Source organism: Astatotilapia calliptera, chromosome 15 (assembly GCF_964374335.1).
Source record: "Astatotilapia calliptera chromosome 15, fAstCal68.1, whole genome shotgun sequence".
Lineage (NCBI taxonomy): Eukaryota > Metazoa > Chordata > Actinopteri > Cichliformes > Cichlidae > Astatotilapia > Astatotilapia calliptera.
This window is the reverse complement of record NC_137436.1, coordinates 30,344,241-30,371,955: the sequence shown is the minus strand read 5'-3', so window position 1 is coordinate 30,371,955 and position 27,715 is coordinate 30,344,241. Positions and strand designations below refer to the sequence as shown.

Here is a 27,715-nt window from a genome sequence, read left to right as displayed (position 1 = left end):
TGATCAAATAAAAACCTCGTTACAGTGAACTTTTAATGCACATATAAAAAAAACATTTCTTAGTGGCGATCTAGACGACGTGACAAAAACCTGACAATCACCCGACTAGTTCCCTAAAAGTCAAGATCAAGTGATTTAAGAGGAAGTTTAAGATGATGAATATTCAGACATTTCATGATGATCACAGTTCAGTGGCTGTGGTCCAAATACATATATATCTCATTCGTCCTCTGTCCTCCCTCATCTGTATCTACTCTTCTCCTTGTCCTTGGACCTCTTGGGAGAGCGACTGCGGCTCCTGTCCCTGTGGCCTTTATCGTGCCCCTCTTTCCCATGTTTGACCCGGGACTTGCTGTGCTTGTGGTCCCTGTCTCTGGAGCGAGATCGTGAGCGTGAACGCTGGCGGCCTCCCTTTCTGTCCCGCCTGCCCTCCTCACTGTCCTGGAAAAGAAGGAGAGGCAGAGTATGTTCAGTAAAGCAGCTCGTCTTTAAGTCCATAAAGAGAAAGCTACAAAAAATGTTCTCTTCTCTCTTTTGGTTACTGGTATTTAATATATTTTCATCAGTACACAATTGTAGGATTTGCATACGTATGGAACAATAAGCTCTATTATTACCCGGTTTCCAGCGTGTTGCACAAAGCATCCTGAGGGTGGTTTGCAGCCTTAATGCTGCTAGGCTAGCAATCAGCTCATAAACTGTTTCAGTTTCAGGAGATTCTGAAGGCGTGTGTCATGCAGGAAATAAATTTGCAGTAACTGAAAATGACGTCAGTCAGCCAAGAGTTATGTTCAACTTGTAAGCCTGAGAACAAGGATCAGTCAAAAGGATTGACACAAGATAAGACCTGACAGATAACGCACAGGAACAAATTTCATGTTTCGCTTTTTCAAGGTAAAAGTTGCTACTTTCCCCTCGGACCCATGGCATCTCTGGGAAATGAGTGTTTCTCAGGCACTCGGGAAAATATTTTCCAAGAATCTTATTTTGTCTTCGTTTTTCAGGTAGGGCTGGATTTATTCATGCACGAGCCGTTTTTGTTTATCCGAAGTTCAGACATAACAGGAAAATGCAGGTTTCTCTCAAATAAAGTAAACGACTAATTATTTACTGTCGGCGGGCAGGAAGTCCTGCAAGGACTCCTTCTGATCCAGAAAAATCCCAATAATATGACCTTTAAGTTAACCTTTTACATACACTGAGGTTATTTATGACATGACTGAAAGATCCACATATTGTCTGACACTATTATACATTAGACACAAGTTCAAGAGCCAAAAAAATTGCAAGTCATGCAGTAAAAAATTTATATTTACAACATGACTGATCAATGTCACGTTACAAAAACAACAGTGTATTTCTTTTCTTTTAAAAATGACCATAAATGTTTGAGTGTTAGCATTTACTGCTATACTTAAACATGAGTAGAGCAGTTACACAAATGCAATGATATAAATATTGCAATGAATTCTGTCCTGACTGGTTTCACTCCACATCCAAAGTTGTAAAAAAATAAAAACAACCAATCTATTCCATTCTTTTCCCTGTGGAGGTGTTGATACACTGGGCTCTTTTCTAGGCAAAAGAGCCTAGAAAAGAAGATCTTAGGAGAATAATTAAAAGTAAATACTGACTGGACAAATGTATAATTAACCAAAGAAACAAGGAAACACATCACATGATAAGCTGGGGCTATCTTGACATCTGATACCATCTGTGAAAAACATGCTGACTATTAAATTCCATATGATGCAGCTGAACATGTGACACACATGTTTTTGTGGAGTCATTGCAGAAATGAGAACAAACGGTTTTTAACACAATCAACAGACTGTCCACAATGTGCTGGGCTACACACTGACAGATGGTTTTAATGGAAACGAGGAAACTCCAGATATCAAAGGTCAGTGTGTAAACAATGGAGTCGATCACTTCATAACCTAATTAGGCAGCCAGCCAGGTAACTCCTCGCCTGTAAACACAGACGCTGTAAAACACAGACGCTGTAAAACACACTCAGGGACGGTTGTAACTGACAGCGAGCCCATCACCTAACGAGGCAGATTTCTGTCAAACATTTATATTCAACTGTGTGTGTTGTGTGTATAGACCTAGACTAAATAGGGCTCAGTGATGCACTGTGATTGCAGCTCTGTATAACAAAGGAAATAACTCAGTGAACACAGTATAATTATTTCAGACCCTAAATCAGGGATGTCCAACTCCAGGCCTCAAGGGTTGGCGTCCTGCAGGTGTGTTGTCCCTGGGTCAACACACCTGAATCAAATGATTAGTTCATTATCAGGCCTCTGGAGAACATCAAGACATGTTGAGGAGGTAAATTAGCCATTTAAATCAACTGTATTGGTTCAAGGACGCATTTAAAACCTACAGGACCTTGAGGCCTGGAGTTGGACACCGCTGATCCGAAAAATCAATACTGGTTCAGTCTTTTGCCAAGTGAACTGTAATGATCTTTGACCTTTAACATGTTATCTGAGGCTCGTATAATGAGATGTACCTCTTGTGTTTTTTACAGTTTCTCAGAGCATTGCTGGGAGGTCCGATCTCTGAATCACTGACAACTGTCTTTTCCACTTGTGAATAATCCATCTTATTGTCCATGGTGGAATTCAAATTGTTGGGAATGACCTTATAACCTTTCCCAGACCGGCTTCTCTAAAACCGTCACCGATATCTTTCCTCTGTGGTGCGGTGATAACACTCTCTTGAACAGTTCAGTCCCACACACAACCAAAACCTCTGCTGTTACAGAGGTGCTCGAATCGTCTGATCATCAGTTAAACAAGTGCAACACATTTTCAGGACCTGACTGCTGCTTACTCTCTTACACATCTCCTTCATTGTTATTACCGTATTTCCCGGACTACAAAGCGCACCTAAATATTAGCCGCACAAGCTAAAATCAGGGGAAAATCCTGTTTTGTACATACATTAGCCGCACCTGACCAAAAGCCGCAGGTGTTTCAATATTGACTTATCATATGTAAGAGAATATGCACAAAGCGAATTGTCAGGAAAGAGATGGCTGTTTGGAGACACACCACTTTTATTAATATTTTGAAAAACAAGTTATGGGTACATATTTGCACATGTGCTGTGCTTCATAAATGAGTAACAAATGTAGTACATAACAGTAACCTACAGCACACCAGAAAAATAGATTCAGACTACCTTTTAGGCTCAGGTGCAGTGACACGGCTTTAACAAGAAGAAAAGTCAGTCATTCACCACCATCTTCCTGCGCACTAAAACCACCAAAGTCCTCTTCTCCAGTGTCGGAAACGAACAGGCTCAGGATGGCTTCGTCATCCACTCTCAGCTTCTTTCCTTCGTTGTCACTTTCAAAACCAAAGAAATCCTCATTGTCATTGTCAGTGTCAGAGTCGAACACCCTCTGAAGGGCCGTGGCGGTGTCCTCCTCTTCATCATGCAGCAGTCCAGCCCTTCGAAATCCGTTGGTGATCGTGGATGTTTGCACACTTTTCCACGCTGTCAGAATCCACCGGTAGAGTTGAGCACAACTTGCTTTTCGCAAGTTTATCGCCGCTCGTCATCCACGACTCCCGCTGAACGCATAGCGCTACTTTGAAGTTTGTTTTTCGCGCTACTTGTACGGCACTATGTTGCCTGGCGGATGGACATGTGACCAACATACCACTCTTGAACCCCGATCCTTCCGCCAGGCAACGTAGTGCCGTACAACAGCGGAACAAACAAAACAAATCGTCTTACGATATCACAAAAATCATGGACAATCCATAGAAAAGCCGCACCTGACTAAAAGCCGCAGGGTTCAAAGCTTGTGCAAAAAGTAGCGGCTTATAGCCCGACAATTACGGTATGTTAGCTGGATGTGACATGGGCAGTAGAGCTTGTGATTACAAGCTTCTAAACTATTTAGAAGACTTTTCTAAATATTAATATATTTACTGTGTATAACAATATAGACTGACTATTTATAATCCATGTAGCCCACCTTTTCTATAAGTAGAAATCAACTTATTGGAGGTACTTTGGTTGAGTGAGTGGGAGATGTGCAACTATTTTCTTGATCAATTACTGTCATCACTGATATATCAGAGTGTCTGTTTTCTTTTTGAAAAAGTCAGAACCTGTACCAGGTTAAAGCAGTTATATGTGCACAAGAAATAACATGATAATAACTGTATGTTAATTAAAACGATCCAGTTAGTCTTTAATAAAGGTGAAGTGTCACCTCATGTAGAGGCACGCATCTGCCTCTGCCTCCGTTTCATGGTAATATTCTTTTACTACTCCAAGTGTTACCAGCACAAGTACTGATGATAACTCTTAGAACACGTAATACCTTCATCTGCTGTGTGAAATTTATATTTCTATAATGATACAAAATACAGCAGCTAGTATGACTAACTCTCTTTACCACTGGGTTAAGATGGTTTAATCCCTCAGAAAATTCAACATGAATTTATAGCTAAAGAAGTTATGCTCTACTTTAACATGAACCGTGCTGCCACTCTTTAAAACAAAGGAAAACAAAAAAAGAAAAGAAACTATGACCGGGACATGCTTTTTATGAATATAACTGTGTAGGACTGTGATCCTTCACAGATGATGATCAAAGATGCCAAAACCAGAGTTATGTAGGTTGCCACAGGACAGCATCCTGTCCCCACCGCGCAGAAAGTCAAATATTCAAAATTCAGGACTAGTGACTCACAGTTACCTCGGTTTGATTCTGAAATGAGCACCTGCCTGACTGGAAGTGATACTTTGATGCTAGCATATTTTTCTCAAACAGCACGACACCTATAAGGGCACTGCACGTGGACAAACTGTGCTGTCACTAAAGGGAACTAAATATTAGAATAGTTTACCCGTGGCAATAAAGGAGCACTCCACATACTGTTAAAAGCTTATCCTAAACATTGGCAAACCACATCTGTGACCACTTTTAACTCATTTGTGTCTATTCATGCTTTTTGTTTTCGCCATATATCTCTATGGTTTTTTGTTTATTATAAAGTTTAATGCAACCTGCTCCGAGACGGCAGTTGTAAATGAGCAGTTTTCCGATGATCTGACATGATTACACTTTATGTGTTTGGTATACTGATGTTCATTACCATGTGTTACCCTGTTAAATAAGTGGAAAAATGGAGTGTTGTCATTGTCTTCTGACCTTTGACACCAACAAGGCATTTTTACACAGACAACTGCATATCAGTGTATATGTCTCGATGCATGCTCAGTCATCCAGATAAGTAAATCAAAAGGTTGCTTCTGTGATCAATGTATACTCTCCGTTTTTTTGGAACATTCTCAGTAAACCCAAGAGACTATTTTGTGGAAACATCATAACCACCATTTGAATTAACCATAAAAAAAAAAAAAAAGGAATTAAGTTGCTGTTGTGATTTGAACATAATTAAATAACTGCTCAGTTTGAACTTCAGTAGGTCATCTTGTTAATGTCTAAATGCATTAAGTTGCTGTTGTGTGATTTGAACATAATTAAATAACACAAAGATAAATATTTGTGTTACTGGACAGTTAAAAGGCGTACCTAATGAAGTGGCTCGCATGTCTTTAGGTGCATCACTAACAGAATTAAAAACATTTCTAAAACAATTCTTACTGATCAGCGAGCAAAGAAAAAAATGTTATGTCATGTCATGGACTGACTATTACCTTGCGCTTTTTGGACTTCCTGCTGTCCTCATCATCTGAATGATGATGGTGCCTCTTCTCTTTATGTTTCTTCTCAGAGTGCCGATGACTCGGTGCCTCCTCTTCTTCCTCGATTATCAGGTTGTACTTGGAACTTTTACCTGAGTTATGGAAATCTCCAGGAAGTTGAGACAGTCAGTTCTGAAAGCTCTGCCAACTCAAACCAGGAAAAGAAAAGGAAAAAACAAAAAACAAACAAAAAAGCACACAGCAGCTGGCATGTACTGCAGAATGATATGTTGTGGCACGAAGTGGAAAAGCTGGAAAACTCAATCCCAGCCTATTGACGCACAAGGATACTCTTGTTTTGGCTTCACCTGATCCTTGAGAGCCAGTTTGGATCGATTCTCTACATCCTTCTCATAAGCTTTGAAGTCGTCTTTAGTGTATTTCCCCCCTAGGAAACGGAGAAAGCAGTGAAGGTCACAGCTAATGAAAAGGTGTGGTAATACAAAGGGAGAACAACACCACTAATGACAGAAACTTTGGTGTAACTGGTGCACTTTAAACAACATAAACTAACATGCAAACCACAAAGCCTTCAGCTTCATTACCTTTCCCTTTCCATTTGATCTTTGCAACTGATTGACTGAAGTCTACGTGAATGCGTCTGTCGTCAATGAGCACGTTGTCCATTTTGAAGTAAGCTTTCTCACAGTCTTCTTGCTGTGGAGAAAAACCCCCCCACAGTAAATCTAAGGAGCTTGGAAAGAAAAGCGTCTGGACTTCTTTAAGTTGCTTGAAGACATTTCACCTCTCATCCGAGAAGCTTCTTCAGTTAAAAAAACAAAACAAAAAAAAAAAAAACTGGTAGTAAAGCTGCTCGATAATGGTAAAAGTTGTAGTCCTGATTACTTTGCTCAACATTATAATTTAGGTTATATAACATAGCACTTTACATAGCCTCTGTAGAAATTATCCACACCCTCACTTATCTTAACTGCACTACTGTATAGCTCTGTGTAAATAATCATTCTGTACATACGATAATTTTTAATCCTACAACTGTTTACAACTTGCATAGTTCCCATTTCTGTATAGCTGTATATCTCAGATTCTGTAAAGTTATTTATTTCATATTCTGTATAGTTTTTCATATTTATATCCTTATACTTATAGTTATAGAATATTCACAACATACTTCATACCGTGTACATTCTAACATACCATAATAGACCCATTTCTGTAATATACTTACATATCTATATTATTGCTAATATATATTGTAATATATCTATATCACTAAAGCACTTCTGGATGGATGCAAACTGCATTTCGTTGCCCTGTACCTGTGCATGTGCAATGACAATAAAGTTGAATTCTATTCTATAACACACATTAAACTGAAAACCCCCTCCCACCAGGACGTTTGCATATGCAGACCAAATGGCAACGTCTACCAGCACCAAAGTGACAAAAACTGTAGTTCCTCTTATGGCCTCTTGAGGCTAACTTCAAAAGCAAGTTATTCTCCACAGACTGCAGTAATGCTATTTGGTACAAACATCTTGGCCTATAGACAGTTTTCAGTTTCATAACAGCTTTGCAGTGGGCGTTTCTGTAGAAATTAAGCCACCTCTGCTAATTCTGAACTCGTCTTCTCCAGTGTGTTTGTGCTGTTGTAGCATTATTAATGAATTTATCTGACAAAGCAATACATCTCATTGGGTGATTCAAGTGGTATAAAAGGTTTGTGGTTCAGTTTTGGTGACTGAACTTTTAGTATTTTATATTGTGTGCACTGAATGTAAACAGACACACTAATATATAGATGCCACTTGATAACCAAGCTAGCTAGCATAAGCTGTTAATACGTTTTGGCCTAAATATGGACACGTCTGGCTCCAAAATACATGCAAGAGCAAACCACTAATACTAAAGCTTCAATATGAATAGTCCAAAAACATCTGTGCATGTCGTTGACAGTCATGCAGGAATTAATGCGTCATCAATCATGTGAAACAAGAATCAAGATCGAGTTTTGATAAAACGTTAAGTTACTGGAAACTGAAACCAAAAGACAGCAGTAATCTGTTATATTTATGATATTTTCAGCGTTTAAAAAGCAAAAATATGCTTTTCCAAAAATAAGAAAAGAAAAAACAGATGTTCTCAACATTAATGAACTAAGCAAACAGTAAGAAACCCTCTAAACAACAGCAAGGTTTTCCAATAAGAACCATTATCAGTGCCTACTATCAGATATCCAAGAAGAAGAAAAGACCTTGAGGAGAATTTGACATTAAGTGCCAAACTCCTTAAATAAGAATGACAGGCAAAGGTATCCTCCCTACTGACAGAGATTACATGGCACGAAACCTCTCTGCTAATCATAAGGGAAAACCCCTTGGCTGGGACTCACACCATGTAGCACTACCAATGAATATTTAAACTTTCATTAATCAGAAATCAAGAATTAGGGAACATATACATGGACATCAGCTGAACAGCTGAAGTAAACAACACAGGCCTGCATTTGTTTTTTTGCTTTTATAAAAAAAAAAATTGGTTCTAACTTTTAAGCCATTTTATATTTGTATAAATGAATGGTAACAATACAGTATAAGTTACATACATTAGCAATAACAGCTGGGGTGTCAAATTGAATTACAGATCACAACAGGGCCCAGACGTAGTACTGTATGTAATTTGCTAACATGCTTGAATCAAGAAGCATCCTGGATTTCTATTGCTGCATATCCCATTATGTCTTCTTACATACAGGGGGTGCAGAATTATTAGGCAAATGAGTATTTTGTCCACATCATCCTCTTCATGCATGTTGTCTTACTCCAAGCTGTATAGGCTCGAAAGCCTACTACCAATTAAGCATATTAGGTGATGTGCATCTCTGTAATGAGAAGGGGTGTGGTCTAATGACATCAACAACCTATATCAGGTGTGCATAATTATTAGGCAACGTCCTTTCCTTTGGCAAAATGGGTCAAAAGAAGGACTTGACAGGCCCCGAAAAGTCAAAAATAGTGAGATATCTTGCAGAGGGATGCAGCAGTCTCAAAATTGCAAAGCTTCTGAAGCGTGATCATCATTTGGCCATATTTCAGAGCTGCAACATCACTGGAGTGCCCAAAAGCACAAGGTGTGCAATACTCAGAGACATGGCCAAGGTAAGAAAGGCTGAAAGACGACCACCACTGAACAAGACACACAAGCTGAAACGTCAAGACTGGGCCAAGAAATATCTCAAGACTGATTTTTCTAAGGTTTTATGGACTGATGAAATGAGAGTGAATCTTGATGGGCCAGATGGATGGGCCCGTGGCTGGATTGGTAAAGGGCAGAGAGCTCCAGTCCGACTCAGACGCCAGCAAGGTGGAGGTGGAGTACTGGTTTGGGCTGGTATCATCAAAGATGAGCTTGTGGGGCCTTTTCAGGTTGAGGATGGAGTCAAGCTCAACTCCCAGTCCTACTGCCAGTTTCTGGAAGACACCTTCTTCAAGCAGTGGTACAGGAAGAAGTCTGCATCCTTCAAGAAAAACATGATTTTCATGCAGGACAATGCTCCATCACACGCGTCCAAGTACTCCACAGCGTGGCTGGCAAGAAAGGGTATAAAAGAAGAAAAACTAATGACATGGCCTCCTTGTTCACCTGATCTGAACCCCATTGAGAACCTGTGGTCCATCATCAAATGTGAGATTTACAAGGAGGGAAAACAGTATACCTCTCTGAACAGTGTCTGGGAGGCTGTGGTTGCTGCTGCACGCAATGTTGATGGTGAACAGATCAAAACACTGACAGAATCCATGGATGGCAGGCTGTTGAGTGTCCTTGCAAAGAAAGGTGGCTATATTGGTCGCTGATTTGTTTTTGTTTTGTTTTTGAATGTCAGAAATGTATATTTGTGAATGTGGAGATGTTATATTGTTTCACTGGTAAAAATAAATAATTGAAATGGGTATATATTTGTTTTTTGTTAAGTTGCCTAATAATTATGCACAGTAATAGTCACCTGCACACACAGATATCCCCCTAAAATAGCTAAAACTAAAAACAAACTAAAAACTACTTCCAAAAACATTCAGCTTTGATATTAATGAGTTTTTTGGGTTCATTGAGAACATGGTTGTTGTTCAATAATGAAATTATTCCTCAAAAATACAACTTGCCTAATAATTCTGCACTCCCTGTATAAGCTGATTCACATAAAGGTCTCAACAGCTGGTGATAAACTTCCCAGTAAATTATAAAAATACAATTTAGTGTTTCCTGTCTATTAAGATCCGCATACTTTTGCACGTTTTACAGATGAGCCAAACATTTCCCTGCTGCTTAAACCTAACAGAGGATAGATTTAGGCCTGGAATAGTTCATTAACCAGAGAAGCGGTATTAACGGCAGAGCTCACAATTCAACTCTGCTCCAGTGAGTGCAGACCTGAAGACCTGTTTGGAAATATTTTGTTGTAATGAATTTACTGGTGATAAAAAACAGGATAAAACAGTAAAAGTAAAAAAGAAAAATATTCTACCCAAGTAGTGTGGGCTCAAGTCTCTTAATATAGTTAGATAAAGACCTAACAATATTAGAAAGAAACCTCAATAATCACACAAGCAAGCACTTGGTGACAGTGGGAAGAAAAATATCACTTTTAACAGGAAGAAACCATCCCACTGAGTGAACGTCAGAGGAACCCTACTGATCGTTTGATCATTATTTACACTGAGGTAGATAACTGCTGTTCCATATTTTTAAAGCAGAGCTCGCTCAAAGTTTCAAATATACATTTGATGTACTTTAACATAATTCTTTTGTTTGTTTCATTTGCAATCTATATGCTTGTAGATCTTTTTAAAGACGCGCTTATGTTGCAATATATGTGACTCTACAATTAGCTATGCACTGCCTTGCATTGTTTTGCCCTCTTGTGGACGAATGCTAACCCAAATAATTTGAACCTGTTTTGTTTTTTTAAATGAAACATGATTGAAACGCCTCTGAAAGCTCCAGCGGTGTGCATGCAGGTGTTGGGATGTTCTGAGGCCAAGTGCACTCAATCAATAATTCACCATAGTCAGTGAAAAAACTAATAGTCCATGATTGTGTTCTTCGTTATCTTCTGATGGTGTAGATTTACGAGTTTACCACAGGGAGTTGCCCTTTTAATAGTTATAAGTCATTACCAGTCATAACCTGGGGCAAATTCCACAAAATCAAAGTTTTATGGTTTTTATTTTCACAATGTATAGCAGGCTGACAGCACCTTCATGATAAACACAGTCTTATATCGTGGGTTTAGTTCTCACTTCTCTATGATACCGACTCCACTGAGGCACGGCATGACAACAACATGTCACTATAAGAACATGACTGATTTCCATTACTCCTGACCAGGGTTTTCCCATCTATCACTTTCACTAAATTTATTGTATTTACTCTACTGATACTGATAGATATGCTTCCCCATTCTGCACATATGTATCACACAAAGGACAGTGAAACATGGAAGACTGTTAAAGATATACTGGTTGTGTCATGCAAACTGAAATGCCAAATGTGTACACACAAACATGTCATTAGGGACATGTTAATCAGTAAGCTAACCAGGCTAATCGTGCCCTGGCTCAAGCTCATGACACCAAAACAGATCATCACGATATCTCTAAAAACTATAAATAGAGTAAACATAATGCACTGATTATATTATTATTATTATTATAGGGGAAAAAAGTGTTTCCTTAAATCTAGAACTTTTTCTTTAAACTGTCATCACTGCAGTATACACACGCTTACCTTTTCAAACTCTATAAAAGCATAACAGAGGGAGTCTCCAGTTTTCCAGTCTCTGATGATCTCACAGCTACACAGAACAAAGGATTATTTGAAGAAGACAATATAGAACCAAGGCAAAATATAATAAATAGAAATAACTGAAAAACAAGATACTTTGTAGTACTTGGAGTGAAGCGTCACCTTTTTATGCATCCAAAGCGAGAAAAAATGATTTCTAGGTCCTCATCTGTGGTCACTGGGTTCAGCTTGCACACAAACAGCACGTTTTCTGGAGGCTTCACATCTGCATCAGGGAGGTCGCCCACCTGGATGGATTTACAACAGAAGAGCTTGAGTATTTATTTTTTTGCATCTTCTTACACGCACTCTCTCACACACACACTTCAACATGAAGCTGAGAGCAGGTTTCCTTATCTTACCATCTCCAACAGGATAGCCTGAGTCTTGGCCTCTTTCTCCTTCAGCTTCTCCTCCAGTTCCTCGGCTCCTTTCCCATCTGTATCATCGACCACTTCATCTGCACCGATACGGCCACTCTGCACAGCCATGGCAGAAACATTTACTTACGGTACTGTACAGAAGTCATGCTAATTTCTTTAGATTTTGCTTCCAAGGTGCCAGACCTAATTTTTAAAGTGGTTTTTGAGCAATAGTTCTCCTGGCTTTCTGACAATTGTTCAAGTGTTTTTTGCATATTGGCTGCTTCTTTTACTGCAGTGTGTACAAGTACTACTTCTACACAATTCAGAAAGCATGTGCTTACAGCCATCTGTAAAACATGGCAAAGGCTCTGTCATGGTTTGGGGTTAAGTTTCAGCCAGTGGTGTTGGGGATCTTGTCAAAACTGATCGAATTATGAACGCAACAAAGTATCGTTCGATTCTGAAAAACCATCTGGAAAGGATCTGACTGGCAGCAGCTTAATTTTTCAGCATTACAATGATGTCAAACTCACTGCCATTGCAGTCGAAGCATACCTAGATAGAAAAACACACAACAGAACACTATCAGTCACGGATTGGACTCCGCAGGGCAGTGTGGGGTCATCTTGACAGAGAAGGCAGCCAACATCCAAAACAGAACATTGATGTCCATCAAGATCAATATTCTTTTAAACAACTTTCACAAGCAAGCTGCCTAAGAAAGTTCAGGATGTGTTAAAGAAGGTGTTTGACCTTTAAGCTTGTTAAAATTAGAATCGCAAATATGAGATAGATATCTTTTTTATCTTAGCTTTATGATCTTGCTATGAACATCTATCTAATTGAAGCTGCGGCCCTATACTCACATCCAGCTGCTCCTTGGTGGGTTCAGGCGATCGATCAGGCACCGGTAGGTCAGGAGGGTCATCGAACGGGTCGTCCAGGATCACTGTGTGGTTTATCCTACAGCAAAATGTAATAATAATAATAATGATGATAATAATAATAATAATATGCCCTGAGGTTTTTTTTTATTAAAGTAATAATGAACGCAGCATTAACATTATTCTTCAAGTTGATAAAACAAGTGCAATACAGTTTGTCTTGACTCGCCTGATATCTTGGAATGGGACAAAATCCTTGTCAACAAAGGCCTCATTGATTTTGTTCAGGACGTCCATGCCCTCAGTCACTTCCCCAAACACTGTATGAACTCCATCCAGATAGTCTAGGTTCTCGCCAGTGGTAATTAGAAACTAGGAAGAAACATACCTCTAGATATAGTATCTCATGTTAAACAATCTTGCAAAATATTATTTAAAATGTATTTATAATATATATTACATACAGATCTATGATTTCTGTATGAATGTTGAATATGTTTATAGATCATCTAATCTGGTCTAACCAACAGGGGATGAATAATAATGTATTTTTTCTGTGGTTACTGGTCTGAAAGCACTCAACACTGGGTGCTCATCTCATTCACCTGAGAGCCGTGCTGATCATTTCCATTGTTCACCATGGACACCGTCCCCTTCTTCTTGTGTTTAATGCGTGGCATTTTCTCCAGATCAAAAAAGCGTGCCTGGTCCCCATACAGTTTGCTAATAAGGCACAATGGAGAGCATCTTTATTTTTTATCCAACATCCTCAATCTGCTGCCCTCTTAAAAGACGGATAAGACTCACCTATACACAGATTCTCCTCCACGACCTGTGCCAGTAGGATCTCCAGCCTGCATGATGAAGTCTCTCTGGAAAGAAGATGAAGAGTTATGACATGTTACACATATAATGTGAAGAAAAAGACAGAAAAAGTGCAAAATCTTCATTAGAGTCTGAAAAAATATGGAGAAGATTACAGATGTTAAAAGTTTCTACTGAAAAGTCTACATACGATTAAATATATGAATAAAAATTGGCAGACGACACCCAAAGGCAAACGCCCGGTGGTCCAGCAGCATTAAAACCCTGACAATGGGTTTGCTTTACGCAGTGGCAGCACAACTAAATCAAGAAGAAGCTAAAATAACGGATGTCTGAATGAAATACTCTAACTGACAAACTGCTGCATGTGTCAATTTGATAGGTTTCTTTTAGACTTTGCTGCAGGCTGACAGCAGCAACTTTGTCTCTTTATAGCGGCAATACCTGGAGTACGCACAGGTGACTCTCGACGGAATGAGAAATGAAATTACTCCAGTTATTTTAAAACTTTAGCTACTACATTTTTCTCATTTAATTTTACAATATCAAATACAAATCTAATATGAAATTATACTCTGACGTTCAGGCTTCCAGTGATCCATCCATCTACTGCTTATTGGGGTTGCATGGGCAGCAGAGAAACCCAGACCTCCCACTCCTCGGCCACTAACTCCAGCTCATCCAAGGGAACAGTGAGGTTTTCTCAAACCCGCCAAGATATGATCTCTCTAGTGCAGGGTTGTCAAATATACGATCTGGCTTTGGAAAATGTGAAGAGGGGCATAAATTGTGGACTTTTAACTGTATTTTTCCTGCTTACAAAGACCTTCCCCATGGCCATTCATGCTACACCAAAGTAACTAACTGGCAGTTAGACATTTAAATGACAGAAAAGTTCTTCTTTTATTCATTATCTGCTATAGAAAGTAATTACAGGAGAGCCTCGTTAATGAGCTACCAGAACCTTGTTTTCTGTAATTTCACAGAAAAAACAAACAAACTTCAATTTACAAGAACAACATTTGTTTATCATGTAGAAAAACTGAGACGTACTGCATGCACGACCATGCAGGTGCTAGACAAGTGTAACTAGTAAACTGTTTGGGAGTATTTAGAGACTTGTCCTGCTGATAAAGGTGAGCCATGGAACATGGATAAAGTTCTGAGGACTATCTGTCTCAAGAAAGTTGTGGCTAACAAGCAAGGAGGTACTAAAAGGAAATTAAAATCTAGACTAATCAACAAGTCTGAACGCATGGGAACAAACTTAGCAGTAGAAACACCAACCTTCCTTTCTTGCACGGTAACGTCTACATGCTGGTTTGCCATTATGGCAACAATGCAGTTTCAATTGAATTTGAATTCTGCCATATTAACTTGTTACTGGGTCCAAATGCAACACCACTTACACCCAACTTCCGCTATTACTACATACCGTATTCTGGGTTGCTTGAGGTTTCCCAAAGAAAACCAAATTTGAACCATTCACTACCACATAAAGTTTATACAGGACATTTCGCTTTACCTGCACATTGTGGATGAGGCAGTAGTTGTAGTATTTTATCTTGCATAACTTCAGAAAGTTTAAGCAAGCTGGAAAAAGAGCACAGAGTCCAAGTTAAGCCAAAGTAATTATAATTAACTAAGTCTTTATTAACAGAGTATTTATAGCAACACGATGTATGGGTAACTTTGCACAACACCGGCTAATGTTACTATAACGAATATGAAGCAAACATGCTAACGACGGTAGCTAGCAACCATTAATTCTGTAGTTTAACGTCCCAGTGAGTGACTCAACCAGCAGCCGCTTACAGAAATTAGCTACCACCAAGAGTAAGAATTTTTGTAGTCTTACTTTTAGGCCTTTCGTCTGTAAACAAATCGATCACAATATCGCCCAGACTCGTTTCAAGGAGCACCGCCATGCTGACGTTCCTCTTCTCGCGAGAAGAAAATCTGCGCCTGCGCAGTACATTTGCGTGCTCAATGTTTTTGTTTTAGCTGTCCTGCTGCTGGGAAGTGAACTCAAAATGGAAATGACGTGGTCGACAGTTTGTGTTCTATTACTTCTTTTTGTCTCAGCAACTCGCACAGAGTCGTCGAATAGACAACTGAATACGGTAAGAGCCACGGAGGCAGCAAATATATGGAGCTAACTTGATCATCATAGCATTAGCTTACTGAGAGTCCAGGGCCCTATTCCGGAAAGCAGGTTTAGCCAACAATTGAGGCTAAACCTGATGAGTGGAAATTCCCAAGTTTTTTTTTTCTCCCAGAAAGAGAGTTAACGTAATCTCAGCCTCGGATACCTTGGAAACACTTTGTGAACTTACCTTGCTCACTAGCAAGTTTTAGTCAACCAAGTCGTCCTTCCACAGACTCCTCCCTTCCTGCAGCACCTGAACACATTTTTCAATTTCCTCATCCAAATAGCACATAGCAGAGCGAATTAATTTACAGAATTGTACATTTTACAAACACAGAAATCCTATTTACACGTTAGTTTACTGTTTTATGTACCCAGCATGAGTGCTTTTATAATCACTTAGTCGTCAACAACTGATACAGCGATTACGCGGATTTATTATCAACTCAGAATAAACTCTAAAGGCTAGTCTGCATCTTTCTAACTCTTGACTATTTCCCTGTAATAAAAAGGTTGACCGTTTTAATCAAATCTTTAGACACAGAACACGCTGATCAGTGATCAACCATATTTGTGTAATCGGTCACACTGATGGAAAAATGCCTGTCATAGTTGAGATCTTGGTGATGTGAATATGTGAGTGAAGAGGAGGCTGAAATGGTTTTGGTATTTTAAGAACTAAACCGATTTTAAAGTGACTTTTTAAAACGAGGCTGTAGAAAGTCTAACTATAATCTGATTACACATCATGTTGAAATGTGTTCACGGACTGAAATTCAGTCATTAAATGATATTAAAAAACATCCCACTGTCAACATCAGCAAACAGGTCTGCCTTGGAGTCAACTCGCACAGTGCATAAGGATCACAGATTCAGACTGGATCAAATCTGTATCCAATTCAGATCCAGCCATTTCCCATCTCATTCTGTCTGGACCTGCTTTGGATCAGTTCACAGTGGCTTATTTTGTCCCAAATCCCACAATGCAAGTAAAATGTCTAATTCAGAATATAAAGAGCTCTTTAAAAACTTTGGCATATCTTATAACATGTTTGTCTTTAATGGTTAAAGTTTACATTCATAACAGATTTGAAAATTTGTCCTGCATTTTTCAAGTTGCATTCAAAACAGGTGCAACATGAACCCAATTAACTATAACATGTCTGCTATGGCTGCAAGAGAGACAGTGAAAGCAAATATTAGTTCACATTATAAAGGGTTAAACTGGGGAACACTAAAAGGTTTTTTTGCAAATCTCATTAAGAAATGTTTTTTCATGGGAGAAATGATAAAATCCTCCATTCAATTTTTTAAGGTGGTTACAGCCGTTAAGTACATTCAAATATAAAACAGTGATTAACTCTCTGTAACTCTTTATTTACTTGTTGCCATAGTGAACCTGCTTCCTGCAATAGAGCACAGCTACTTGTCCGGAACTGTTTTTATCATCTAAGAAACATTTCTAAACTCAGGCTACTGGTGTCAAAGGCAGAACTTGAGATGATTATTCATGCTTTTATCTCTTCTCGTTTGGATTATTGTAACGGTCTTTTTACGTGTCTTAACAAATCAGCTCTGGATCGCCTTCAGTCTGTACAGAATGCAGCGGCAAGACTTTTAACTGGTACAAACAAGAGGTCACACATTACTCCAGTTTTGGCTTCTCTTCATTGGTTGCCTGTAAATTTTAGGGTTCATTTTAAAATTTTAGTTGTAACTTTTAGAGCTCTGGACGGTGAAGCTCCCCAGTATATCTCTGACCTGCTGAAACCTCATGCTTCATCCCGAGCACTTAGGTCTTCAGGTCAGAGGCTACTGGTGGTCCCACGTACTAGATTTAAAACACGTGGGGATCGGGCTTTTCAGGCACTGGCACCTAGGCTGTGGAACTCTCTGCCGTTGTCTTTACGCTGTCTAGACTCTACTGACTCCTTTAAAAAGCAGCTGAAGACATTTTTATACAAACGGGCTTTTAACTAATTTAATTAATTTTAACTTGTATGTCTGATCTTACTGTAAAGCACTTTGTGATTTTTATCTGTGAAATGTGCTATATAAATAAATTTTACTTACTTACTTACTTACTGTAAATTACAAGCATTGCAGTGTTAAACCTAATCCTTTCGTTTTTAATTACTGACCACCGTAGGAAAACATCCTAATCAATGTGACAGCGGGGACACTGGCAGACACACAGCTGCAAGACTCTAACAACTTACAGGTACTCTGTGTAAACTGCTCAGTAACCGAAGGTTTGTTTTCTGTAAGTATGAACTGCGACAATTAGTCGCCTTTTTGTTTTGTCTATTTTTTTTTCTTTTTTCAGATAAATTTAAACATATCAGTGAGTGAAGAGCAGGTGCTGGTCAATGACGTCCCAGTGGAGCTGTCAGGGGTCACTAGGTTCAACTGCCAAGCGCTTCTCTGTGAGTTTTTCACACATTTATTCAAACCACTGTGGTTTTAATCAGGGGAAAGCACTTATCTCAGCTGGAAGAAAATATACTGTTCAAATGTTAGAAATGTAAATATTATTGTCAGTGTAAATTCAGTAGAGTTCAGTATTGTTTAATCAATCATGATTTCAAATGTATATCAGATTAGAGTAGTTTATTCTTATGCTTTTCCTTATTGTTTTTGTTAAAAAAGAAAAGAAAAACCACATGGTGGTTAATCACATTAAATAAAAGTGGTCTGAAACACTTTGGGAATGAACCAAGGGGCAAGCTCTATATAAGACAAATACAGATTATTTTGGTATTTGGTGAACTGTGAGTCATACTGTGATAGTCTAGTTAAATTCAATAAGAAAAATATGGATCTGGAAATGAACACAAGTCCACTTTAAAGTCAATTAACATTACAGTGATTGGAAAAGTCAGTGATAATGGACTTTTAGACAATCATAAATCACTAATGGTTTTTTAATGGACTACCCAACAGACAAACAGGTGCCTGGGTTCCACATTATGTTTCCTAATGTGAGTTTATCATTTTAAAAATGCCAAGTGATCAATAGGAAGACATTTTCCCATTAAGTAAGCATAGCTGAAAACCGTACTGCTGATTAAAGAAGCAATACATTTGAGCAGTTGAAGCAACAACTGAAAAAGCCTAAGTCTTCAGCTGGCAGCTTCATTAAAGTGTAACCATAAAACAGGAGAGATCAGAGACTGGCCAATAAAAGATGAAGATTCAGACATACAAATGAGCACAGACAGTGGGAAATGTGGCCTGTTCTGTTGAAGCTGCCAGTTGGAGCCCATGAAGTAAAAATTCTTATATTCTTGCTCAGTTGTGCACAAGGTCCTCCCACCAGTCTTTTAGAGACTGGTTAGACCCAACTCCAGTTCTTGTTTTCAAGGGAAGTCTGTGGATTTCTTGACAGTGACATTTCAACCTCCAATTCCTCTAATTCTGCTACATTTTGTTTGTTTTTCTTAGTGGACAGTGTCAATGGGAGCAGTGAGTTTGAGTCTGGGGACATAGTGTCCACTGTTACCCGGGTGATGGTGAGCCAGAACAGGCTATACAGTGACTCAGAGGAGGTGGTGGCTCTTCAGGTCTTCAGTGAAGTGATAGAGATGGATGGCAAAGAGGTAAACACTAATTGTACAGCTCTCTGACAGAATCTCACAGTTTGTTTTTGTTTTTTTTTAATGTTAAGAATAACTCTGGAGTAAATATGACTGAAATTATCATGTGGGGACAAGCCTCTGTGGCTTTAAAGAGGTGGTGATTGCTTATACTAAACATGACCAGAGTTTAAAGCTGATGCTCTTAAAAACTTGCTTTCACATTCAAAAATCCAAAGTGAAACAGTTTATGTTCATGTAGCAACAGGAAATAGTGTTTCCTCATTTCTCCAGTACAGCCAAATCGGATGGACATAGCTTCCAGGTCTGAAATGTGAACCATATGTGGAAATCCCAAAAGTTGATTCTGTTCATGTGGACGTAGCGTTTTCAGTGGGAGAAATGTTTTTTCACTCATCCAAGTGACTCCTTCAGTCTCAGCTGAACGCAGGTTTCCCCGACCTTATAAACAGCACATTTGCACAGTGACTGAAAGTAGCACCACTGAATGAACAATGGGCCCTGATATGGTTCTTTCTAACGGCCAGCAGGGGGCGGCAATTGTGGTGGCTAAAAGAAGTTTATAAAAGTCTCTCGAAAAATGTCCCTCGCTCTATGACCTCATTAAACACTTTGCCGACGATTATGATGCCAGTCATTAGTTTTGAGTCTTAGAGGATGCAACTTAGTGTTTATGTTGTAAATTATGGTCCCCTTTAACATGCACAAAAAGCAAACAAGCCAGACTTAGCTTCTTTTTTATGGGGGCGGGGAGTTCACTTGTGATTGACAGATCACTTTAGAATGAGCAGTCAGCCTTGCTTTAACTGTGAAATTTGGATAATGGTGACAACAGGGCTTTTTTTGACCCTATGCGACCCATATCCGATCACGGTTTGACAGTGTGAACAGCACAAATCCGATATTTTCAAATCCGATCTAGGTCACTTTCGCATGTGGTACTGAATCTGATACATATCTGATGTTTTAGAAAGCGACTGCTGTTTGAACGGTCATGTCGCATTAAATCCGTCTTCTACATCACTGACACAAGACAGACGCCAATTAACAGCGCTAAAGAAGACATCGCGAACGCTTGCTGGCCATCCAGTGAAACTGTTTGGAAGACAGCGTTGGAGAAACGTGAACATTTTATTTGTACTGCATAATCTGCAGATTCTGACAGAAATCTGCAACTATCCTTTGAAGCACCGCTCCTCTCTAAAACAGCAATAAGGATAATTATTAGGCCATATCTAAATAACAAAATAACTTTATAACTTAAAGCAAAATTGAGAAACGTAAAGTCCAAAACAAGTCTTTATATTAAGGGCCATCAGTCAAACAATACTGTTTGGTCTGGGTCTAAACAGTGCATTGTGTGTGACGTCTTCTTTTGCACATGCGGGCCGCTTTGAGGGTTCACACTAGAGCGCGTTTGCTGTCACATTTTATTTGTAGTGTGAACAAGCAGACAAAAAATTCGGATTTGATCAAAAAATCAAATCCTTAATTGAGCATTAAGACCTGCAGTGTGAACGTAGCCATTGTGTACGGCATTCTAGAATTTGACTTGTCATTCAAGTCAAATTCCAAATGCATTGTGGGATGCGCCTTTTGAATCTGATGACTCATGCATAAAATATGCATCAAAGAGGCAGCTTAAGTATGTTTATTTTAAAAAGTTGTTGCATTTTCCTTTTTGTTTTTTTTTGTGTGTGTTATTCAGGTCCAGCAGCCTGACATGTGTGAGGTGAAAATACTGATGAGCCCAGACTTCCAGAAGCTGGCCCAGTTTACCAACATCTACCCCATTGGACACAGTGATATCTTTAGGGTTCCCAGAGAAAATGATGTGGTTGTCACAGATCCACCAAATTCTAGAAAAGGTTTGCTTTTTGTGTCCTAATTGTCAGTAAACTACTCATTAGCTGTCCAGTTTAGAATATTGGCTATTAATTAATATTTAATATTTTTCCTCCTGCACTTTTCAAATCAGATGAAGAGCAGCTGATCTCTCAGACCACAAGCCAGTATCCTCTGAAGCACACAGAGACCACCCGGGAAGAGATTGCATCCCCTGGAAAACTCCCAGAGACCCCCCTGCGTATGGATCCTGACCTCCTGTATGATGTCAGATATGATGATGAACTTGATTACACTTACCCGAGCCAGCCTGATCAGAATCAAATGGAAACTCCACCCAAGGAACTTATTTCTTCTTACTCTGTAAGTGCAAGTCTGCAGTAAGATCACACTCATTCCAAACAATACAGTCTGCTCCAAGTTGGCTAAGACTAATAACCATGATCTCAGAGAAAAAAAAAAAAAAAAAAAAAAAAAAAAAAAAAAAAAAAAAAAAAAAAAAAAAAAAAAAAAAAAAAAAAAAAAAAAAAAAAAAAAAAAAAAAAAAAAAAAAAAAAAAAAAAAAAAAAAAAAAAAAAATTTTGCAGCAGGCATGTTGAAGACAATGAAATATTGAGTTATTTCCATCACAAACTACACAAAGTTAGCTATACAAAAAGAAATCCTGCAATCCAGCAGTTAAAAGCACATCATTTCCTCAATTTTGACACTTCTAGTCTTCACAAAGTGAGCACATTGTTTGAAAATTTCTTCCACAACAATTAACAATGTCTCCCCAGGCCATGTGTCAGTGGGTAGAGCAAGCCAGGGAGCGTCTGCGGCGCTTCTGTTCCGAATCCCTGCCTCTCTTCTTCCTGGTCATGTGGGTGGTCGTGATCGGCGTGGTCGGATCAGCCGTCATCGTCAAGATCTTAGATGTGTTTTTCCCAATTTGTGAACATAAGTGAGTTTGTTGCATAGATACAAGATGAATGTAGCTGTTGTCACCTATTGGTTTCTTTACTCTTTGGCTGCCGCCATATTTGTTTTCTGGAGGTGGGAGTCACCATATTTAGATGAAAGGGTGGCGTGCTGAGTTGCTAAAGAATGCAAGCTTGGTTAGGAAGCATTCATATTCATGTGCAGACATGCATATTGCTAACAGTTTAATGTAATGCTAGAATTTCACTCACCAGAAGAGAAGAGCAAACTTCTTGAACTGCCTCCTAACTTTAAACTTTCAAATTCAAATTATTGAGTTGCAGAAAAATTCCTGGCAGATGAGGCTGGTTCTGCTGAGTGTTTTTCCTTCCCCCTTTTGCCAAAGCGCTTGTTCATAGGGGTTATATGATTGTTGGGGTTTTCTGTTGTAGGATCTTTACCTTATAATACAAAGCGCCTTGAGGCAACTGTGATTGTGCACGCTATATAAATAAAATTCAACTGAATTTTTGGTGCTGACCTCAAGTGGTCATTAGATGAACTACAGTTCTTTTTGCATTGGCTTCATTTTTGGGACCCAGAGGTTGGGTCCCAAAAATTTTGACCCCCCCGTGATTACTTCCAACAAACTTTATTTTCTGTTTTACAGGCGCATTTTTAATGTAAACTCTGTCCCTGTGATGCCAGAGGATGAGAAGCACAATCTCCTGGAGAACATAGAAGTAGAAGCAGAGGAAGAAGAGAAGAAGCCTTGAATGAGGATCATCTTGACCGGCTCCTCCAGTTTGTTCCTATTTGTTGTTTAACCTGCGGTTTGGCATGGCCTGGTTTTGTTCTGATCTGTGAATCACCACAGCTTTTCCTGTCACTTTACTCTTTCATGGTCTTCGTGAATCTTTTCATCAGCCAACATAAGCTCATTTAATGTTAGCTTATATGAGTCCCTCAGAATGGAGATTAAAGTGAGAGATTTATGGTGCTGAATGTCATGATGCAATGAGATTAAAGTATGGAAGGCTTACGGTTACCTTACCAGAATCTGCTTTCAGCACATCATGCAGAGAATCTGCAACAGTGACCACTTTGGCTTTACCCACACCCAAAACATGTTTAGCTGTAATGCAGTTAACAAAAACAATGTCCAAGATTCAAGGGATTATCAGATGAGCTGAAGCTCTGCTTTTTGAGAAACACTTCGTTTTTGTTTTTGTTTTTTTAAGTCATTTTAGCTGAAGGTCAAAGGAAAAGACTGATACCGCTCTCCAGCTGCTGGTCTTGTTTAGATTTCTTTAAAGAAATCTGCCAAAATCTTTCTACAAGCAACCCTTCCTAACTGGCACCCATGTTGGAAGGTGTTTTGAAGCTCCCATCTAAATGAATGGTAAGACCCTCTCAATATTATTTATAATGTCCATCAGGACAAAAACTGGAAAAGGCCTTTTTGGTAATAACATGACATAACAGCTCTTATATAAACTCAAACCATTCAAAGTTTACTCTCTTTCCTTTGCTTCGGTAAAACTAACTGTTAGCTGCAAGGCTAACGTGATCAACCCAGTTTCCTGATGGCAGAGCTGTGCAGACACAGTGTATAGGGCATAAATACAAATGATTACATTAACATAAGTCATTGAAATTTCACCACCAGGGAGCAGTGTTTTATCAGTGGGTGTTTAGAAATGTATTTGAATGTAAGCTTCTTTACTTCTATTTGGTAATATCCCTGATTCCGCAAGTAGCTTTGCTTTTCCCGGTATGATATTGTTGATAATGTGCTCCTAATGACTTGCCTGGTTGGCTCACTGCACCATCTTGTGGTACAAATTGGTATTACACAAAAGTATAACCTTTAGCCTTTGTATCAGATCTGCTCCAAAGCTCAAGACCAAAGCAGTTTGATATGGTCTACATCCTCAGAACTGTTACTAAATGGACCATTTATCCTGTTTAGTTCAAGTTTACGTATCACTAAAAGTTTGCAGCGCAGAATAAAAAGCTAGATGCTGTGGGGTTAACCTATAAATATGGACAAACTGAGAATTTTAGAACCAGAACCAAACACTTCAGAGTTCCCTTAAAAAAAACTTTGTGTATGTAGCAGTTCTTTGTTTTTTCTCCAAAATCATTCACCTACAGCTGGAAAAAATGAAGACAGCTCTAAATGCATTAAATGTATTTAAAAGTAAACAGAGGCAAAGACACTTGCTTAAATCTGTTGAAATGTCTAAAAAGACAAAGCTAAGCAGATTACTGCGTCAGAGTTTGTTCTGTCGCTACTAAAAAACTTCTTCCTTTGACTCGACATTACTGACGTTCATCTGTTAATTGTCTTTTTTTTTTTTTTTTCACTGTGCCTCAGTTTTTGTTTTTTATAAGGATTCTATCATGAGAAGGATTACTATGTGGTCTACTTTAATCAGTATTGTTTGTGGCTTCCTGTTACTAATATTGTAGAATGTCCATGAAGCTGTTCAGAATGTCTATGCACCTTCTCTATATATAAACTACGAGCGGACTGATACAGTCCAAGACTGAAACACAATTCTTGTTCAAAGAACGAATCTGCATGTCCTCACTATCACTTCAGTGGCCTGTGCTACAAAGTAGCTGTTCTTTTCTGAACTTGGGCTAAGCGACGCCACAATCTGGCTAAGCAGTCACACAAAGGTGGTTATCAACTGCAGAAGTTACCCCCAGTTTCCCATCTATCCATGTGTGCGTTCACATAACAGAGGAAGTGCTGATCTCAAACATTACCTGCTCCAGAGCAGGTTAAATGTTCAGCAGGTTTAGTTGACCTTGCGAAGCTTTAATCATGCTTTGCAGTGCAGCCCTCTCTGATGTTTGGCAGCTCTAGGTGTGAAGGATCAAACGGCTCAACAGGCTGTCGGTGAAAAACCTGCGTTTTCATTCATCATAAATTCACAAACCACATTTTCTCTTTTCATTGGGTTTTTTTGTTTGTTTGTTTTTATGTGCGAGGGTGTTATTTTACTATTGGTCATGCTTTTTCAAAGACATCCCAAAAGATCAGCTTGTGATGTCATGATTTTCTCTCCCTAGGGCTCAGTTAAACTGCAGTATGCATGATATACTGCGTACAACGAAAAGGTGCATGCATAGTGTAGCTAGTGACTAGAGTTTGCTGCTCCATCAACAAGTTTTCCATTAAAAATAGGAAAGTGCATGATGACTTAAAACAGTGTTGGAATCTGCCTCAAGTTGTGCAACAGAATGCTGTACGCAACACCTAGTTGGTTCAGAGTTAAACAACAAATGTTTTAATTTGGTCTTTGATACATCAGCGTGATATCTTTTTTTGGCATCTGTGTGCATACATTGTATGAATTACAGCTGGACTGTGTATTTGGGTCAGAAATCATGCTAATTAAAAGCTTTCCTTACAACCATCACATGGATATATTGTCTGATAATTGTCTTTGTATGTTGGGTGATCATACTGTGTTACTGTACAGACTAATGATCAAGTGTTATACTGGCACGTAATGTCTACCTTGCGGAGTGACCATGCACCCCTATACACCAAGCATCATGGAAGAGCTCAGAGTACAACCATAAAACTAAAAGCAAACTCAGTGTAGCTCCATTTTACAGGTGGAGGACACTGACATTTTCCCCTCATATTTTCTGACCGTTTTTCCCTAATTTTGCATTAAGCTGTGGTCATTGACACTACTGGTGGAATGATGTAATACATGCATCCTACAGAGGATGTATAGGTAGTCCAGTTCCTCCAGGATGGCACATCAAGACATGCCAGTGCCAGATTTGCTGTGTGATTCCAGGAGACAGGCAGTTAGTCTATGAGAGCTGGATAGGGCTGTAAAGGGTCCTGCATCCCTCAGCAGGACCGGTATCGGCTCCTTTGTGCAAGGAGGAACCGGATGAGCACTACCAGAGCTATTAAAAAAAAAAAACCTTCAGCAGCACACTGGTGTGAAATGTGTCTGACCAAACAATCAGAAACAGACTTCATGAGGGTGGCCTGACATCCTTCAGTGGGCCCTGTGCTCACTGCCTAGCACATTGAAGCCTGTATGGCATTTACTATAGAATACCAAAAATGGCAGGTTGACCAGTGGCATGTTGTGCTTTCACAGATTAGAGCAGGCGAGCACATGTGACAGACATGAAAGGGTGTCAAAAAGCTACGGAGAACGTTATACGTCCTGTAACATCATTCAGCATGACCAGTGTGATGGTGGGTCAGTGAGGGTCTGAGGAGGACCATACATACACACCTCTAAAGGCTGAGCAACAGCACCCTGACTGCCATTAGGTATTAGGACGACCCAACACTAGTGCAGTGGGTCCTGGGTTCCTCCTGGTTTACAACAATGCTTCATGTGGTGAGAGTATGCAGGCAGGTCCTGGAGGCAGAGGTGGAGCCAGACATTTGAAACACCCGGGGCTTAGCCCTAAAGGGTAGTATGCATGTGGGATTTTTTTTTTTTTTTGGGGGGGGGGGTGTTTAGAAATGACTGAAAGATTAATAGGCTCTGTTTTGAGTTTTGTTCAAAAAAGAATGACTTCATATAGGGAAAAATATATATCACATATGCAGGACACCTTAAACTAGTTTTTTAATTAAGCAGCAAGGCAGAACAAAGTCGGGGCTGTATCAAGACTCGAGGACTAAACCCCAATTCAACCAGACCCTGAACTGATCCAGAATTAAAACAGGACTACAACAGTTCAAAATCAGGACTACTTGGGATTTAACCAAGACAGAATCAGAACTAGATGATAGTAGCACTAAAAATCATCATAGACCTGCACTACACTTATGTTTTAATTCTACCAAACTACACTATTTAGACTGAGAAAAGTTTATAAAATTATTTGGCCTTGTTGTGCAAACAAGCCTGCAGAACTTAATAAATGTAGAATTTGAAAAATTGCAAACCTAAAAAGAAACACTAGGTACGAGATACATGAGGACCTATGATACGGTGATACTTTAGGTAAACAACCATTTGACTAACATGTGTCTCACCTGCTCTTGTTCCATCTCTGTTCTGTCCTCATTCTCTCTCTCCCTCTCTGTTCCTCTCTGTTCCTCTCTCTCCCTCTTTGTGCTAATCAAATATACAGTTGAAACCAGATATTTATGTACTCTTCAGATCAAAACACAAACACTTTTTTAATTGTAACATCAAATCAGACTAAATGTTTATTTTTTTAGATTGATAAATATAAAAACATATTTGTTAACTTTAAGAGTAAAGAGAGAAACTATCTGTATTTCTTAATTGTAAATGGCACCAAATTGTATTCAAAATTGAGCCACACTTATGGAGCTCCACAGTTCTTTTTCTGGTGTTTGGTTGACATCTCTTGATTTTCCCATTTCAAAGAAACAGGCTCTGTGTTTTGCCTTATATGCATCCACAGCTGTGCCACCAATTTACTCACATGGACTCTACTAACTTATCAGAAGCTTCTTCAGCTCAGAATGGAATCGTCTGGAGTTTTCTTATTAATTAACAATAAACTTAGTGTACATGTACTCCTAAATTTGATGAAAGTGATAAAAATAGACAGCTCTGTCTCTCTTTATTCTGA

General features: G+C 39.1%; 2 protein-coding genes across 3 annotated transcripts; one reads left to right on the top strand and one right to left on the bottom strand.

Moving 5' to 3' along the window:
• Positions 1-15: 15 nt before the first annotated feature.
• Positions 16-16,003, bottom strand: ppil4 (peptidylprolyl isomerase (cyclophilin)-like 4). Of its 2 annotated transcripts, none has more exons than XM_026194366.2 (13): positions 15,955-16,003; positions 15,144-15,211; positions 13,601-13,665; positions 13,399-13,516; positions 13,023-13,165; positions 12,776-12,872; positions 11,907-12,023; positions 11,668-11,792; positions 11,488-11,554; positions 6,288-6,399; positions 6,034-6,130; positions 5,695-5,827; positions 16-441 (listed from the first exon to the last, which is right to left on the bottom strand). In XM_026194366.2, exons 3-13 carry the CDS (start codon positions 13,651-13,653, stop codon positions 241-243), a joined length of 1,263 nt encoding a protein of 420 aa, XP_026050151.1. In that variant the 5' UTR covers positions 13,654-13,665; positions 15,144-15,211; positions 15,955-16,003; the 3' UTR covers positions 16-240. The 2 variants fall into 2 exon arrangements, with proteins under 2 accessions (XP_026050151.1, XP_026050149.1); XM_026194364.2 differs by lacking the exon at positions 15,955-16,003 and adding an exon at positions 15,477-15,610.
• ginm1 (glycoprotein integral membrane 1) lies at positions 15,547-25,542 on the top strand. Its single transcript, XM_026194367.2, has 8 exons — positions 15,547-15,741; positions 17,917-17,988; positions 18,094-18,193; positions 19,212-19,366; positions 21,072-21,231; positions 21,342-21,571; positions 21,988-22,151; positions 22,779-25,542. The coding sequence occupies exons 1-8, from the start codon at positions 15,652-15,654 to the stop codon at positions 22,882-22,884; spliced, it is 1,077 nt and encodes a 358-aa protein (XP_026050152.1). The 5' UTR covers positions 15,547-15,651; the 3' UTR covers positions 22,885-25,542.
• Positions 25,543-27,715: the final 2,173 nt, after the last annotated feature.